Source organism: Lynx rufus, unplaced genomic scaffold, assembly GCF_022079265.1.
Source record: "Lynx rufus isolate CCGP_SWC_20201006 ecotype Redwood Valley unplaced genomic scaffold, mLynRuf1.p SCAF_3, whole genome shotgun sequence".
Lineage (NCBI taxonomy): Eukaryota > Metazoa > Chordata > Mammalia > Carnivora > Felidae > Lynx > Lynx rufus.
Genome location: NW_025814845.1, coordinates 88,304,040 through 88,320,667, shown reverse-complemented (window position 1 = coordinate 88,320,667; position 16,628 = coordinate 88,304,040). Strand labels below are relative to the sequence as shown.

At 36.7% G+C, this 16,628-nt stretch overlaps 1 protein-coding gene across 1 annotated transcript in view; it reads left to right on the top strand.

Annotated features, from left to right (window-relative positions):
• COL25A1 (collagen type XXV alpha 1 chain) overlaps positions 1-16,628 on the top strand; it is a 451,340-nt gene that overhangs the window by 341,648 nt on the left and 93,064 nt on the right. The window contains exons 8-10 of the mRNA XM_047090485.1: positions 2,643-2,702; positions 4,269-4,376; positions 6,932-6,967. Of these exons, the coding sequence (XP_046946441.1) occupies positions 2,643-2,702; positions 4,269-4,376; positions 6,932-6,967 (204 nt within the window). The remainder of the gene's footprint in view (positions 1-2,642; positions 2,703-4,268; positions 4,377-6,931; positions 6,968-16,628) is intronic.

The following is a 16,628-nucleotide window of genomic DNA, read 5'->3' as shown; positions in this document are numbered from 1 at the left end:
GTATCCCCTGTGAGATGAGGTTCTCCACCATGATCAAATGGTAAAAGTTTTAAAAATTTGTGCAAATTTTGCACTCTACCTCATAATATGACATTGCTTTACATAAAAATATTTAAAATTATTTAACATTTATCAAACTTGACTCTTAAGGAAGATGTGCCGTATTTATTATTGCCTTTACATAACCCCTATCCACTGCCTCCACCCTACCCCACCCCCGACACTGGCATGTACCCTTCAAGCATTACCACAGTTTTGAAGAGCACCAGGTCCTAGGAAATTGCAGCCTAAGCCATGGGATTTTTGTTAGAATTTAAGAGAATTCTTCCACATGTCCCTTTCTACTTTGTTACGTATAAACTTCTGAAATCCTGTTGCCTAGCTCATTAATAAAATCTTTACAATGTAGCTCTAAGCACCTAATCGGTAGCATTTTCTACAGTTAAGATGATTGAGGAATATAAAATCAGCTTCCTCAAATAGAGGTTTTTCTGTTTAGTGAAAAGGATCTATCTGAGATGAGAATTACCTATCCACTTCCCTCTTTAGATCTCACTGACACTGGAAACCAAACTAAGAAGTTATGAAGCTAATGCTTTTTGTGAGCATTTAGAAAATATGATCAAAAAGCAAGCTGGTCATGCTCAGATATGAGTACAAGAAGTGACTTATTTATACATTCAAATTTCAAAACTTCTGTAAGTCCTACCATGTGTGCTGTTAAAGGCTTTTAATTTTAAATTATTTTTGTTAGATAATCCTGTTCAAAGTGACATTATGATTTATTGCCACTAGTCAAGATTCTGATCCCTCATACACTTCTTGTTTGTATCTGTTTTTGTTCTTTGTTACATAAAGACGAAGTTTATATATAAAATTCTGACTGTGTAATATAGGGCTAATGAGTCACAGATGGAAAGATGCTGGCACATTACCATCTAATAACATTTTAAACTCATATTCCATAGTAAAACAAAAGCAAATTGTACACATCTGTTTTCCAACTTGTAGCATTTCTGAATTTGGGTAGCATCTATGTTTCAAGGGCTTTTACTTAGGGAGAAGAAAAAAGAGGATACAGGTCACCTCAAAATTACCCAGACACTTAATAGCCTTATCAGAAAGGATTTGCTAAAACAGATAAGATGTCCTCTGCTTTTGCTTCCTGAGAAGTCCCAGCTCCAAAGAATGAAAGTCAAAGTCATTAGGGCTGAAGAGATGTCTTCATGCTGCAAACATAATTTTATTGGTTCTTTTAAAAAAAGAAAAGTAGGGGCGCCTGGGTGGCGCAGTCGGTTAAGCGTCTGACTTCAGCCAGGTCACGATCTCGCGGTCCGTGGGTTCGAGCCCTGCGTCAGGCTCTGGGCTGATGGCTCAGAGCCTGGAGCCTGTTTCCGATTCTGTGTCTCCCTCTCTCTCTGCCCCTCCCCTGTCCATGCTCTGTCTCTCTCTGTCCCAAAAATAAATAAACGTTGAAAAAAAAAAAGAAAGAAAGAAAGAAAAGTATATCCCAAATAAGGCGGAAATAAGGCAGAGGACTATGCCAAGACTCACAAAATTTCAAAAACTAGAAATTTACGGGCTTTTACTAAGGATATCCTCATAATAGATTTGGGCAGAAGAGGGGAAGGGCAGTGAGCAAGAAGGAGCGTCTGGGAAGGCTGCAGACACTTGAGTCCATGTAAGCTGTGGTTGCTGTTTATTTTATTTGTATGGTAAACATGTTCTGTGTGGAGAAAAAAATGGAATAAAAGGCTGCAATATCTCATGTCGGAAAAGACACAGAGCACAGGCCAAAGTTCTCTCTCAGACCTACCCAATTGATAGCACCTATGAAGACAGGTTAGTACAAGTTAGTGAAGTACAAGTCTCTAAAATATCTCTCCCCTGTTCTCCTTGGTTAAGGAATTCAAAACCACTTTTCTGCTTCAAGGGGTTGTGTGAACTGTCAAGTTCTTTTGGAAAAGTTACATGACAGAAGTGATTACTGCAGAGTGTGACCATAAATCCCTCTGACATGAAATACACATGTTGTAGGAGACAGATTTCTACCCACCATCTCTGCAGGAATTCCTGAAACAGGAAAGATCTGAGAATCATCATATGATTGGAGAGAGAAATTTTGATATGTGGGTGGTAAGACTATCTTTTGTGAGGCAAACTGCATTTATTCTGAGAAATACTTCTGATCAGACTGCAAAATTCTGTTCAGTATTGTCCAAAAAAAAAAAAAAAAAAAGAATTAATAGAATTAATACATGTATGTCCTGAGTTGTAAACAGAATATCCAATGGAGGGAAATTACGGTGTTGCTTTCATAACAGTGTCTGCAGTTATCTCAATATTGTGCTAACATTTTGTATGTAAGATTCTAGAAGTGCTAAGAGTATATACACAGATCCCAGTGTAACTGCCACAAGAGAAGTTACAATGAGTAACTTCCTCAATCTGGCCTTTCCATTTAAGGAATGTGTTGCCTGGGGACCTTGTGTGTCTGATTTCCTTTACAGTGTGTCAAACAAGACAAGACTTAGAGCTGGGACAGGGTGGCATTAGATACACGCTTGTTTTGTTTGTCCGTCAGTAGAATGTCTGTGTGACGTTTTGTGTCGTGTTGTTTTGGTGCTGTCCCACGTCCATAGGGTCTGCCAGGCTTCCCCACAGTTGCTGCTCTGCACAGTAATCAGATCCTCACCGTCAAGGTTTGTGGTTGGCACCCATGCTGCTCAGTCAGAGCCCGCAATCAGCATAAGAGTGAGCGAGAACAGCTAAATTGGCTTGCCAAGTCCACTTGCTCTTTTCACCATATGCATTGAGTTATTGGATCCTTGGGACCTCGCCTACATCAACGAGGTCAAATATCTATTGAGGAGAATCTTGAACAGAAAAGAGGGAAGGATATTGAAGTTGAGCAAGGGTAATGAAGAGAGGCAGACGTGGCTATCTAGGACCGAGCCACACCTTGATGGTTTAATTTGCACGCATGCCAACACTCTGTGATGTTTTTCGGTCAAATGATCCTAAGTATTATGGACTTAGGGCATTTACAAAATGGCAGTCGCGTTCCTGCCACGTTATGCTGGTTGACAAGTCTGACGGAATTTGAACTGGTGCTTGGTCTCTAGACTCTCTGCTCAGAGGGCAGGATGTGGGTGATGGGAGCTTTCCTGCTTCTTTAACATACTACATGAAAGAGGCCTAACAGCCACAGTGGAATGATGGGATCCAAAAGATTCCTCCCTCACTAAAAATCTGTTCTTGCCATCCTATCTTAGGGTTATATTTCCTTCAAGAAGAGCCAGATAGTCTGATGTCAGACACAAGCACCAGTTCCGTTTTGTTTAATGGTCATTATAAGCCTAATGTGAATATCTTTATTTCTTTCTTGGGGCCTTCTGATGTCTATTCTCCAACTCTCTCACCTCTGAACTTCAACCTTTGACCTCACCTGACTGATCAGATGGTGTTTCCTAAAATCAATCATGGGTTTCTCTCTGCTGATCAGCAGCTCATTAAACGCCGCCTCATTAAGGTAGTGCTTATTCTTGCTCAAGTCTGATTTCTTCTTTACATTCAGTGATTACTCCATTTACTGTTGCTTTACCATTCATCTCTCATGGGTGGGGGTGGGGTGGGAGTATTTATTTGGAAATATCCTAGAACAAAATTATGTCTCGTGAGCTGCATCTGTTTGAAATGTATATGAAAGTACCAAAGTAAAAAGGTATAGAATGCCTAATTTTTTCTTAATTAAAAAAAAAAAAAAAGCTTAAGTTATATCCAGTAATAGATCCAGTTTCCAAGCTCTCTGGCTTTGGTAATTTATAAATTATTATACAGTTTGACAAGAGCCTGTATGTTTAATTTTGTAGGTTATGAAAGAGTAAACACATTTGTCCAGCTACAAATGCAGTCATTTTATTAAACAAGGTGAATATAACTGATGCAGCATTGTCACGAATTAAGTTATGCAGAACTTTTCTAACAGCTCTGAATATCATGATAACATACACACTATTTCCAAGAGCTGTGAGTGCTGGTTCCTGAGCTGCTTTGATTTTAATAGCATCTACTCAGCTCACCCAGCATGAATATTTATTTGCTCCCTGCTGGCAGGCAAATTGCCTACAGGCTTCATGTTTCTGATTGTTCTGGTTCTTTTCATAGTGTAAATGTGGGTTAGATAATACAAATTTAAAGTGTTGAAAAGAAGACCTGGATCTTTATCTTTCATGGTCACTGTTGGTCTGTTCGCTTCTCCATTGTAGGGTGACCAAGGGCAGGCTGGGCCTCCAGGACCTCCAGGCCCTCCCGGCCCAAGAGGGCCTCCTGGGGACACAGGGAAAGATGGCCCTCGTGGAATGCCAGGAGTGCCTGTGAGTTGCATTTTGGATCCATTCGTTTTAAGGGTCAGCACTGGGATGGAATGGGAAAAGGAGGGGCCATGGGAGTAGGGGGTTGCAGGAAGTGGGGTGATAGGAAAGTCCCCAAGCAGAGAGGGTGCTGCCAGCAGGATTCTTCTTTACCACTCAATCCACGGGGAACCCACATGAACCACAGAGAGACCTGGAGATGGAAACTAAACTGGCTTTCAGGTAAGCCTCAAGAAGTCCATGATTCCTGATCTCACTTGTGTCCTGACTACTTTAGAACACATGAATGTCTTTGGCTTACATGGGAGAATAGCTTGAAAATATAGGTGAGAGATCGGGAATTCTCCAAAGGATCAGTGATAGAGAAAATAAAGTCCCATATGATTTATGGAAGGCAAAGGAGGTAAATCTTTTTGATGTTTACTGCCTTGTAAATCATCGACCAAAAAAAAAAAAAAAAAAAAAGAAAGAAAGGAAGAAAGAAAAGAAAAAATGTTAATAAAACAGTAATATTAATGGTTAAAACATCAATAGGCATGGTTTGAATATCATTTGTCCTTATTAATAGAAATGATTTAAAAACAATCTCAATACTTAGATCTAAGTACTTAGTTACTAAGATTGATTAAGTGTCAATAATACAGTAGTATAGGACACTACATAAATGGTTTGATTCAGTAGAGATAACCCAATAGTTTAAAGAAATATATGGCAAGGTTAAACATTTTTACATTTATATTATGGCTTCAGGACTTGAATTTCAAATTTATTGCTGAACTAATTAATCTATTTATCTATTGCTTTGACTTAAATTATTTTCCTGAGTGTTTTCATAGTACAAATCATGAAAACATTTATCCACAACGTAGAAAGTTTTTAAAACTGAAGACAACCAAAAAGAAAAAAAATCAGCCATGGCAATTAATGTTTTGGTGTATTTCATTTTTATATCCATATGTTTATGTATTTTTTTTAATAAGTGGTTCTCTTTGTAAGAATATAGAGTACTGTATGACTTTTCTGAGACAGCTTTCTTGAAAGCCCTGTTTCCCTTTCTGAACATGGCTGTAAATTTGTCATATGAAATGTAGGATTGACTCCCAACCTATTATTTCCTGGTCTTTAGGACGGCTTTCACCGAACCATCAAAGGTAGTGATTCCATCCTGAAATTGTCTTCACAGTTCTCACCGTTTTTTGGAATGATATCCCAAAAGATAGAGAAAGCACACCTCTAGGGATAGTTAAAGCTCCCCAAAGAATTGCTGGTTGCTGACAAAGATACCTTGAGTGTTTCTTCCACTAAGAAGAGTAGTTGAAATCATTTTGATGGTACAAAATTAGATCATTGGATCTTGTATATTCCTCAAGGTATAGATTACTTTTAAGAAATAAGATAAAGGTAAGGTAAATGAACATAATTCATTCATCTGAGTAAGAAATAAGAGCTTTTTACACAAAGGTATGAGCAAGGTTTTTAATTCCACAAAGGTAAATTGAACTGGATGTATAGTCTCAGAGTTAATTTTTATATACGATGATAACCACTAGAAAAAGGTTTTACGGGGGCGCCTGGGTGGCGCAGTCGGTTAAGCGTCCGACTTCAGCCAGGTCACGACCTCGCGGTCCGGGTGTTCGAGCCCCCGTCAGGCTCTGTGCTGATGGCTCAGAGCCTGGAGCCTGTTTCCGATTCTGTGTCTCCCTCTCTTTCTGCCCCTCCCCCGTTCATGCTCTGTCTCTCTCTGTCCCAAAAATAAATAAACGTTCAAAAAAAGAAAATTAAAAAAAAAAAGGTTTTACGAAAACAAACTGAAAGTACTCATTTTTAAAGTCCAACAACTTTTATATATATTGGATATGACAAGACTGGTTTTTCCAAAAAATATCTGTTGCCAATGACTATCAATATAATAATATGACAATAAAACATAATAAGGAATTTGGTAGGAATCTGAGTATTAGAAAACTATGATAGTGGTATGATATAGCACAAATTCTATGTATTTTAACATATACTATTAATTTTAATAAAACATATCACTTCAGCCATCATTAATCCAGGAAAACAAATTCAAAATCAATCTCTGCACATTTTATTATTTAACGCCTGTACTAAGAGCAATTATCTCTCTATCCTATATATGGAAGTTCTGAGTTCTCATAAAGAGGCCAGATCATCATCTTTATGTCATCATGAACAGAACATAATAAATGTTACTGGAATTACAATTAAATATTTTTCTAGGACCCTTTATTGACTTACAGTATAACCATTCCTACTAGTTTTATTTAGAATACGTTCTTGGCATAATTCTTAAATCTCTGCTGTAATCTAGACTCACTTTATTAAATCCTAAAATGTTTATAAAATGAATTTGAAGGAAGAACACTGGCTTTCTTTTCATTGCATTGTGTTTGCATTCCTCTATGTAGCCTGCAAAGTATATTTGACATTCATGCGTCCCTGTGGGTATTGTGAAAAAGAAAAAAAAAAAAACGATTACAATGGCTTTTTAATGTTTATAGCATTAATAAATATTATCACTGTTCTTTTTTAAGGGTGAATCAGGGAAACCAGGAGAACAAGGCTTGATGGCAAGTATCTTAATTTATTTTTCTATACTAAAAATAATGGAAGTCCAAATTATTCAAAAGTGTGGTCAAGATTATATGTAACAAATGTTATCATCATATGACCTATAAGGAAAAGAGTGAAAATTAGTAAAAATGGAAAAAGAATGTGGCCTGTCTTTTATGAAGATCACAAAGCAGCACATCCACAGAACTGACCGAGAGGAAAAAGTAGGAGATTCCAGGTGGGAGGAACGACAGCAAGGAAGGTCAAAGGACAGAATATGCTTTGTTCAGCCGCTATAAAGGAAGATTAAGTTCAGGGATATGCCTATTAGCTTAAATAGGAATGAATTTTCAAAGGGTTCAGGTGTTGCTAATCATGAATTAGTATAGTGAAACTTCCACAGGGATTCAAGGAGTTTTTGTTGTTGAAGGGCTCCACCCAGAGAGAGAAACAGTTGTGCCTTCTTGATCCCTGTCATTAAAAAAGATTATGAAATGATTCCACATGGACTTACCCGGAGACATGCAGGTCCCGTTCTTCATGATTTGTTTAGCCTTTGCCAGGGAAAGAGTAATTGGAGCAGCTTGCTGAGCCTTGAAGAGTAGAATTCCTTCAACCTACCTCTCCCTGTCTCTTCCCTGCTGTCTCTGGAGCCACCTTTCTGACCTATTTTATGACATGAGCAACATTGGGGAACACAGGTTGACATTCTAATAACCCAAATTCCAGAGGACAGCTATGTCTCACATTCGTCCTGGATGCAGTGATCACAATTGACTTGATCGTGTGTATTCTACACAATTTGTGGCACACAGACGCAGGTGTTTAGGGTGTAACGTTTATTTTACAAAATGAGTTAGCTAGGTCCTAATGCAACTAACACACAAGAATACAGCAGTCGGTCAGGAATTAAAACAAATGTGCGAATGGGTTAAAGGTTCAAGACTTCTCCCTGAACAGGATGCCTTCAACAGCCCTCCTGGGGAGAAACGTCACCGAGCTGTAGTCCTAGCTGTGGTGGAGGTGGCTTTGAAACATCGCTGGTGAGATGAAAGCACCCTGGAATGGAGTCTGATCCACCCCACCCCCCTGCCCCCGGAAATTCTTTGTTCCCAACATATAATATCAAGATAGTGAATGGATACAGATGACTTGAAGGTGGACGAACTATCATGGCTTCTTGAAAAAAATAAAATGAAAGAAACACAACAAAAAAGATAATGTGTTAAAATTAAACAAAACATATGTGATAAGTGGCAACTTTGAGTACAAGTACAGCATTGGTTCTCAGGGTTACAGGGTCACGGGAGTGAAGGATTCTTAGAAAACTATAATATAAATTTTGAAACTGCTTTAAGCAACTGAATGCAACTGTAATTTCTATCCTGGATGATGCTCAATACATATTCCTCCCAAACATTGTTACATTGAAGGCTCCTTGGGATTCTCAGGAGCCCATGTTTGTCCCCAGGTTTGCACATTCTACTCGGATTTTTATCATTGCCACTGGCTTTCTACCTTGATGCCCAATGCATCATCCTAATACACAAAATTCTAAAATAAAATGGATATTTTAAAAATTATAATCTTATCTTCCTTAAGATATATTCTAGAATATACTATGTGAATCACAGTTTAATGTCATTTCCCTACAGTTCCTAGCTTAATGTCATTAAATATAAATGTTCCACTGGCCCTAAATGAATTATGTTATTATCTTAGTTTGCTTCAATTTCCCATTTCATATAGCAACTTTTCAGACGAAGATGATCCCAGACATTTTTTAAATAAATTTTTTCTTCTTTTTAAACTCTTCAGATTTAGTTCATATTCTCATTTTTAGAATGCAGCTAAGAAACTTGATTGAAATCACAAATGTTCAAAGGATATGTGTAATGTAATGATCTTCTAAAGTGCTGTACTGTTTTTAAAGATACAAAACTTTTTTAAAAGAAAACTTCCATTATATACATAATGTATATATATGTATTGGCATACATATATATAATGTGTATATATATATACATATATATAAACAAATCAAATATATACATATAAACAAATCGCAAGTATATATCTCAGTGAATTTTCACAGTGAACATAACTATACAACCACAAACCAGAGCAAGAAGTACAATGTTAACAAACCCCTCTCTACCCTCCAGTCACCATCTGCCTCTTACCAAAGGTCACCACCATTCTGATTCTGCCACCATAGATTAATTCTGCTTGCATTTGAATTTTATATTAATAGAATCTTACAGTATATACACTTTTGTGTCTGGCTTCTTTCGTTCAACATTACATTTGTGAGATCATCCACCTCTATTTTAATAGCCTTCACAGCTGCTTAAAAAAAATTAGGAGGAAGAACCTTACTTCCTTGACCTACCCCGTTAAAACTACATCACTCAAATAGCAGTAAATGAATGAATAGTCTGTCTGACCTTGGGCAAGTCACTTAACCTCTAATTTCTCATCCGTAAAGAAAGGATAATAATACCCTCTCTGCCTCCCTTATAAGGTTGCCAAAGACAAATGCAATAAATTAGGGGAAAGCACTTTAAAATACATAACGAAGAACTATATGAGTGTGTTATTATTATTATCACTCAGTTGTTCCCCCTAGAGTAAATTACAGGTGAACATGGATTTATATAACAGATGTATTCCTGTAAAGTTCTGTATGAATCAGATTTTCATAAATCAACATATCTTAAATGTTCTGGGGAATTTTGCTATTTCAAGCAATCCTATTCAGACTCTTTTTGTGAAGCAATATAATCCTCTAATTCCTCTTCCCCTCTTAAAGTGAAATATTTCTATGGTTTAAAAAGCTATCATTTTTTAAAAAAACAGTTATATTTGTTAACGTAAATAGCACTTATATATTTTAACCTGTATCAAAGAAAGAAGATGATACTGAAAAAATAATAGTTTTCATGGGAGAAAATTTTCACTGGAAATTTTCTTTGTTTTTCCTTTTAAATATTACGTTCGTGTGCACACACACACGTGTGTGTGTGTGTGTGTGTGTGTGTGTGTGTGTTGACTAGAAGTCTGGTAGGGAGAAAAATACATTGCCTGAGTAGTTCTGGACTCAAAACTGCTTAGGGGAGTGAATGACTATAGACTGTGATCTCTTTTACTGATCTGTAACGTGTAGGCAGTCATTCCTAATTCATCTATCTCACTGGGTTCTGGTGAGAAGCAAATGAAAGAGCAATAATATGGAAATGCTTTATGAACTACAAAGAGTTCCATAAATAAGAAGTATCACTGTTAAGATGAATCCCTGGTGACATAACTTAGCATACAGAAAGGCCACTCTATGAAATATAAGGGCTAAGAACCGTGTGATTACAGCTATCAGTTACATTGCAGCGTATTAGATACTGTGATCGATAGTGCAACTTATTCCTTGGGTCCTATTTGCGGTTACCAGTTTTTATTTTTGACCTTCTCCTATCGTCTTACATTATCAATTTTTCATAACAATCGCCTTCTCATCCACAAGTTAAAACAAGGAAAGGTAACAAACAGCATGGCTCTCATCTTTTCCACAGTATGCAAAACTCACTACGTTTATCGGTGTGGGTAGTGGAGGAGAGGGTCTTGAGAGGCACTGGAGAATTTCTCAAAATGTAAAATGTCTCTGATGATGAAATGAAAAAAACTAGGAGTGTTCTAAAATTAGCTCTTACAAAACCGTTTATGAGTGTGTCAGGTGGGGAATTAGTTTTCATAATCCAGGATATATATTTTATATGGCAAAAATAATCATCTGAAGATTAACAGCATCTCTGATAGAATAAAAAGGGCCTGCAGCAGTTCCACATTTATTTAATCCTGCTGTGCGTCTATTCTGTAAACATGACCTTCGGGTTTTCTGAGAAGTTCAGGATGAGGTTTTCAAACACATACTCTTGAGTTAAAATAAATTGGACTCCATTTAAATAAGAAGAAAACCATTCTAGGTCATCAAACTAGACCCTAGAATCAAAGCGAGGACTGACCACAGTTGGAAGCTGCAAAGTTGTGAACCCTAGCACAAGTGATCTTTATTTTTCAAGTTTTTCAGAGGTTTAAATAGCTGTTAAAATCATATTTTTGAAATTATCTTTTCTTCTGACATTCTTACTGTTTCCTTCTTTGGTAAATAGTGGTAGGAGTTCTCAAAAGCATAAAAGATAGATATGCCAACTCATCCCAATTTCCTGGAAATTATTTTTTGGTCCAAAGTGTCTACATCCAAGGCTTTATAGACCAAATCACTTTTCTTACTCTGAAACCCTTTCCTCCTCCCTCACTCTCCTCCCAAATATATGCAAATTCCATAGCATATCCATTTGTCTCTTTCTGAATTATGAGAGTACTTAAAATGTCACTCATTGGTTCCTGGTAGTGTCAGAGAGTTCAAAAGTCAGAAAAAATTTTGCAGTTATTGTTCCTTAAAGTGAAATTTGGACTTATGTTCTGAAGAGGTTATCGATATTTTCAGCGTATTTTAATTTTGCCTGAAAACACATTTAATTCATTTGGCTCAAGTGAATATAATGCATTTTATGTTAGCTAATTACATAAACATAAATAATTGCTTCTGCTTCAATTAAAATAAAATTGAAATAACTAATATGTGAAGATTTGCTTTAAATATATTTAGTTGTAATGCATTGCTCTCCCCCATCTAAAACTCATCATTTTACTTTGCCAGCTGTCTTGATCAGCAGGATGGCAGACATGAGAGACAACAGCAGACTTCTCTTTGTGATTATAATCTCGCAGAGAAAGCAAAACCCCAGACCTTCAAATCACAAATAACAAAAATGACCAAAACCATCCTTAGGATAGTTAGCTACTAGACTAGATTTTAACAATGGAATCTTGTTCAGTAAAACTGCGTTTAATTCCATTGTGCACACTGCCCTGCTGGGATGCCTTAGCAACCGTTCTAATGCTTTATTATCCTCACTTAATCTGATTGTCCGTGAAGTACAAGTAAATGCCACTCTAACAGAGTCCTTCCCATCTCCATGGTGTTTTTGTCTAGAGCCTGTAATGTTTGGTTTTCCAAATGGACCAAGATAAAGTAGACAAGTAATACCTCCTCCTCCCAGTGCTGTTGCACAGCCCTGTCCAGTTGCCCAACTCAAAGGAACTCACTGTGAATTCCTGTGCCCTGGACTTCTACAGAAGTGTCAAAAAGTCACGTTGGTGTGGTAATAGAGAGTGACGTTTGACTTGTCTTTAAAGCTGGCTCAGTGTTTTAGAAACAAAAAATTGACTTTTGAAGGAGCATTTTTGGTAGTGGTTTAAGAACACAATCAAGGGGCTCCTGGGTGACTCAGTCAGTTAAGCATCCGACTTTGGCTCAGGTCACGATCTCACAGTTTGTGAGTTTGAGCCCTGCATCACTCTTTGCTGACGGCTCTGAGCCTGGAGCCTGCTTCAGATTCTGTGTCTCCCTCTCTCGCTGCCCCTCCCCCCCCTCTCTCTCTTAAAAATAAACATTAAGAAAATTGTTTTAAAAAGAACACAATCAAGTAACATAAATATGAAAAGATAGTCTCCAAGGCTGAATACATTACTGTCTGTATTCTTCTCTATCTCATTTCCTTTTTTAAACAACCTCTAGGATGTGCATCAGCTCTATTTTTAACTATTTTACACTGGTTCCAGATAAAGGTCTAGTAAGCTATATCATATTAGACAAATTAAGATATCTAGGTTTTAGATGCCTCATCTGTAAAAGTGGTGAGACTAAATGATATCTGAGTCCTCTTCCATATTTGAAGTCCATCATTCTATTCTGTTTTCATTATAAATGCACAGATAAATATTTTATAGCCATTTAGCCATAGTATATATGCACATCTATATACTCTATAAATAACTAGATACAGTAAACAACAGTCATGTATTAAGTTTTAGTGCAAGAAAGCCTTAAAAATGGTCTCCTTCAATTTATAATCAACCTCTCTAGTTATCATTTCTTTTAACTTTAGGATCCAACATACTGTAGAGCTATACGAACGCAAAATGTCGTTCTTGTATGAAGAGATTAATGAAATTCAAATCTCTTTACCAAATTCTGTTAGATTACCAAATCTCTCTGTTAGATTAAGAAGAAATTTCTCAAATAAACTTGCGTCCATATAAGTCCTGTGCCTAACATCTGCAGATTAAGGGCAAATGTGCAAATTTTAGGGCAAGAGTACACATGGAAGCCCTTATACAATGTGTTGAAATATTTAACAGGTATAAACCAAATTAATAAACTGGCAAGTAAAATATGTTGTCCTGTGACCTTCACAGGTATGTCCTCATAGTGACTTGAAAAGTTCAAATGCGGAACTGTTGCACTCCTTAGAGATCCAAGGCAGAGTGTGGTAGCATGCAGAGAGCTGTGCCCCAGCTCTGGCCTCTGAACCTGGCCTGCTCCCTTTCCATCCTACACCTACCTCATCCTTCAGCTTTATGAGACTGGGGCTTTCACCTGAGGACATTCTGGGATGTTCACAGGATCGAACTATATCCACATGCCTCAAAATACTTTTTCTTCTTCCAGTTTATTGTGCACACCGGTGGTGTGGTTCACCTTTGGAAGAACAGACCCGAAGAAGAGACAACTGTGCATAAACTGAATGACCAAATGATATGAGTCAATGAATCAATAACTCAAGTACTAATACAAAGGAGTCACGTTTATATTTTTCTCCTAACAGGTGTCATTGCATACCAGGAGTAGGAGTAGGCGGGATAAATCCAACAGAATCACTATAAAACTTCTTTTTCTCCTTCATCTTCATAAATTCATTTGTGTGTTATAGATTATTTGTATGTCTGTGTTCATATGTGTGGTATAACTAAAAGACTGATTTTCATGAAGATAGTGGAAAAGTAATTGTATCAATTTCTAGTCACGCTATGTGGCTATTTGTAAAGTACAGTGTAAAAGAGAAGAAATCTTAGGAATCATCTAATATTTCACTTCACAGATAAAGGGATAACATCAGAGTGGTTAAATAACTTGACCAAGATCACAAAGCAGTCAGTGGCAGAACGAGGATGGAATTCAGTTCACCTGACTGTGTTTTATACAGTCTAGATTTGTAGTTTGTAATATAAGTGTGGCCATTTAAATTTAAATTTAAATTAAATAAAATTTTAAATCCAATTCCTAATAATTGCACTAGCCACAATTCAAGTGTTTAGTGGCCTCTTGCCTTAGTGGTTACTATACTGGATCTAGCAAAATAGACCACTGCCATCATTCCAGAAAGTTCTGATGGACAGTGTTGGTCTAGATAGAAAATAAGCCTGAATAGTAGATGAGTATATATTATCATCCTAAATTTATGTCCTCCTTCTGCTGATCATGGGATATTTAAATGTTAGCAGCTAGTGTTTCTCAGCATTGTTGATTTAAAATAGGAAAAGCACTTACACTTTACTCAATAGAAATATTTTTTTACTGAGTGTAGTGTACAGTGATAGGCCTTTGTGAACCATAAATTTGTTTCCTTTATGGCACGCTAGGGAAGTGTGCTTAATCACAGAGGGCAGAGGAAGCCTGTTAATTTTTCCTTCTTTCCGGGTCATTTCCATTTTGAGTTCAGCAACAAGAAACAATTTATTAAATATTTAGAAGGGATGGAATGAGCTAATTTCAGCTCTGGATATCTGGTGAGAGGTGATAGAGTCTCTGTTTTGGGACCTAATCAGAACACAGATTCTCAAATACCTAGCTTTGTCTTTAATCTGAGGTGGTAGTTAATGCTCAATATTTAGTCTTGGGTCCTGGTTTTGTTAACTACTGAAAAAAATGTATTACTTCTTTAATTTCCTGAGCTTTAAGAGACCTTCCTTACAGAGGTCATGGCTTCATAATCTTGAGAAACACCAATAAATGACTCATCCCTTTTACCCCCAAAACTCAGCACATGAGATGAATAAGTCAGAAAGAATTTATTCTTTTTAAAAAATAATGACTCCATTTAAAACTTTTAAATCAAATATTCACAAATTTCTCTAAAGACATACCATGTTATTGATAGTCTCCAAAGTAGACCCGTTTTTAGAGGAAATAATGGAAATTGTTTAATAATAAGAATTTGAAATATAATAGAAATTATGGAATTATATATATAATTGACACAAAAATCCCAGATACTTAAAGAGAAACCACTGCCTCAAAACTGGGAACTCCTTTCGATGATAGAGGTATGGTGGTTTGAGTGGTAAAATGGTGGAGGAAATCCAGTAAATGCAATTTAATAATTTTTATATTCATTAATGCACTCTTTCAATTTAATCAATATTTACTTGCTAGGCCCTGACCTAGGTACTGAGGATGTAAAATATATGACCTGAAGAATTTGCTGCCTAGTCAGATAGATTTTATAAATATGTGAAATATTAAGATATAGCCAGTTGAAATGTGCTAGAGAAGCAAAGAGGATAAAAACCAGCTCTGTCTGGGTGCCTTGGAGAAGTCTCACAAAGGAAGTGAGTTATGACTGCTGAGCCTCGAAGAATTATTAAGAACTTCACGTGAAGACTAATAGGAGACTGCTTGGGAAAATATACATGATTAAGTGTGACTGAAGACAGAGTCCATGAAAGACTCAAAACAAGATATGAGGCTCTCCCATCTCAGCACTATCCCCCTCTTCCTTGTTTATGCTGTGTTCCTTCATACCCAGTTCAACTAAATCATTGGCTTTTACACTGAAAACATTTCAGCACACTCTCTTATATTCTAAACATTTCCCAATAGTTCCTAGTTTGGCATTTCCACACACTTAAGCTATGAAATCTGAATCTGGTAAAACATGACTTGAATTATACTCCAGACATACATATAATAGTGGCTAGAGTTTATGCTTCGTGACCACCCCTCATCAAGCATCCAGATAGAAAATGGAATTTTATATATCTTAAATGAATTCTTCCTAAGACAAATTTTCATTGTTTATTTCAAATTTCCTCCTACTCCTTATAAACCAGGCTAATGTGTTTTCTGATCTTGTGATGCATTTGACCAGGTTAATATTTTTCAAAAAGTTATAATTACAGTCTTTTATACCGCGTCCCTGAGAAATTCTGATACTAACATTTTATGACTCCAGAAGTTAGATGATATGTGTTATCATTCTTCCCTATAGAACCTGACTTTAATGTATTTTCTTCATTTCGCCTAACTTTTATTAAATCATGGAAAAATTCTTAACTCAAAAAGGAAATAATTTTAAATGGCTTAATAGTTTAGGGCTTCTATCCTCCCCTTCACAGATGGACCACCTCTTTCTTGTTCCCTGTGTTTTTTATTACAGAAGCTGGTTGTATATTCTTGTATCCAGAAATGACCAGCAGCTTTCAAAGCTTCAAATTTTACTGTTAGCCATCAGGGACACAACAGGAACTGTGTCCGCCCCCTGCTCACACAGAACATCATTTCCTAATAGCAGGCAACCAGAACTTGCCTTGAAACACCTCCCAAGAGGCAACCCAAAGCACATCATTTAGAAACTCTGCATCCTGTTTAAGTAATTAATACCTCAATCAAATTTGTACTAACGTCGGTGGTGTCAGAAGAATTCGTTAATTTTTTTCCATTCCATTTCATTTCATTTCCATTCCACGATCAAGCTTTTTTTTTTTTAATTAAAAAACTTT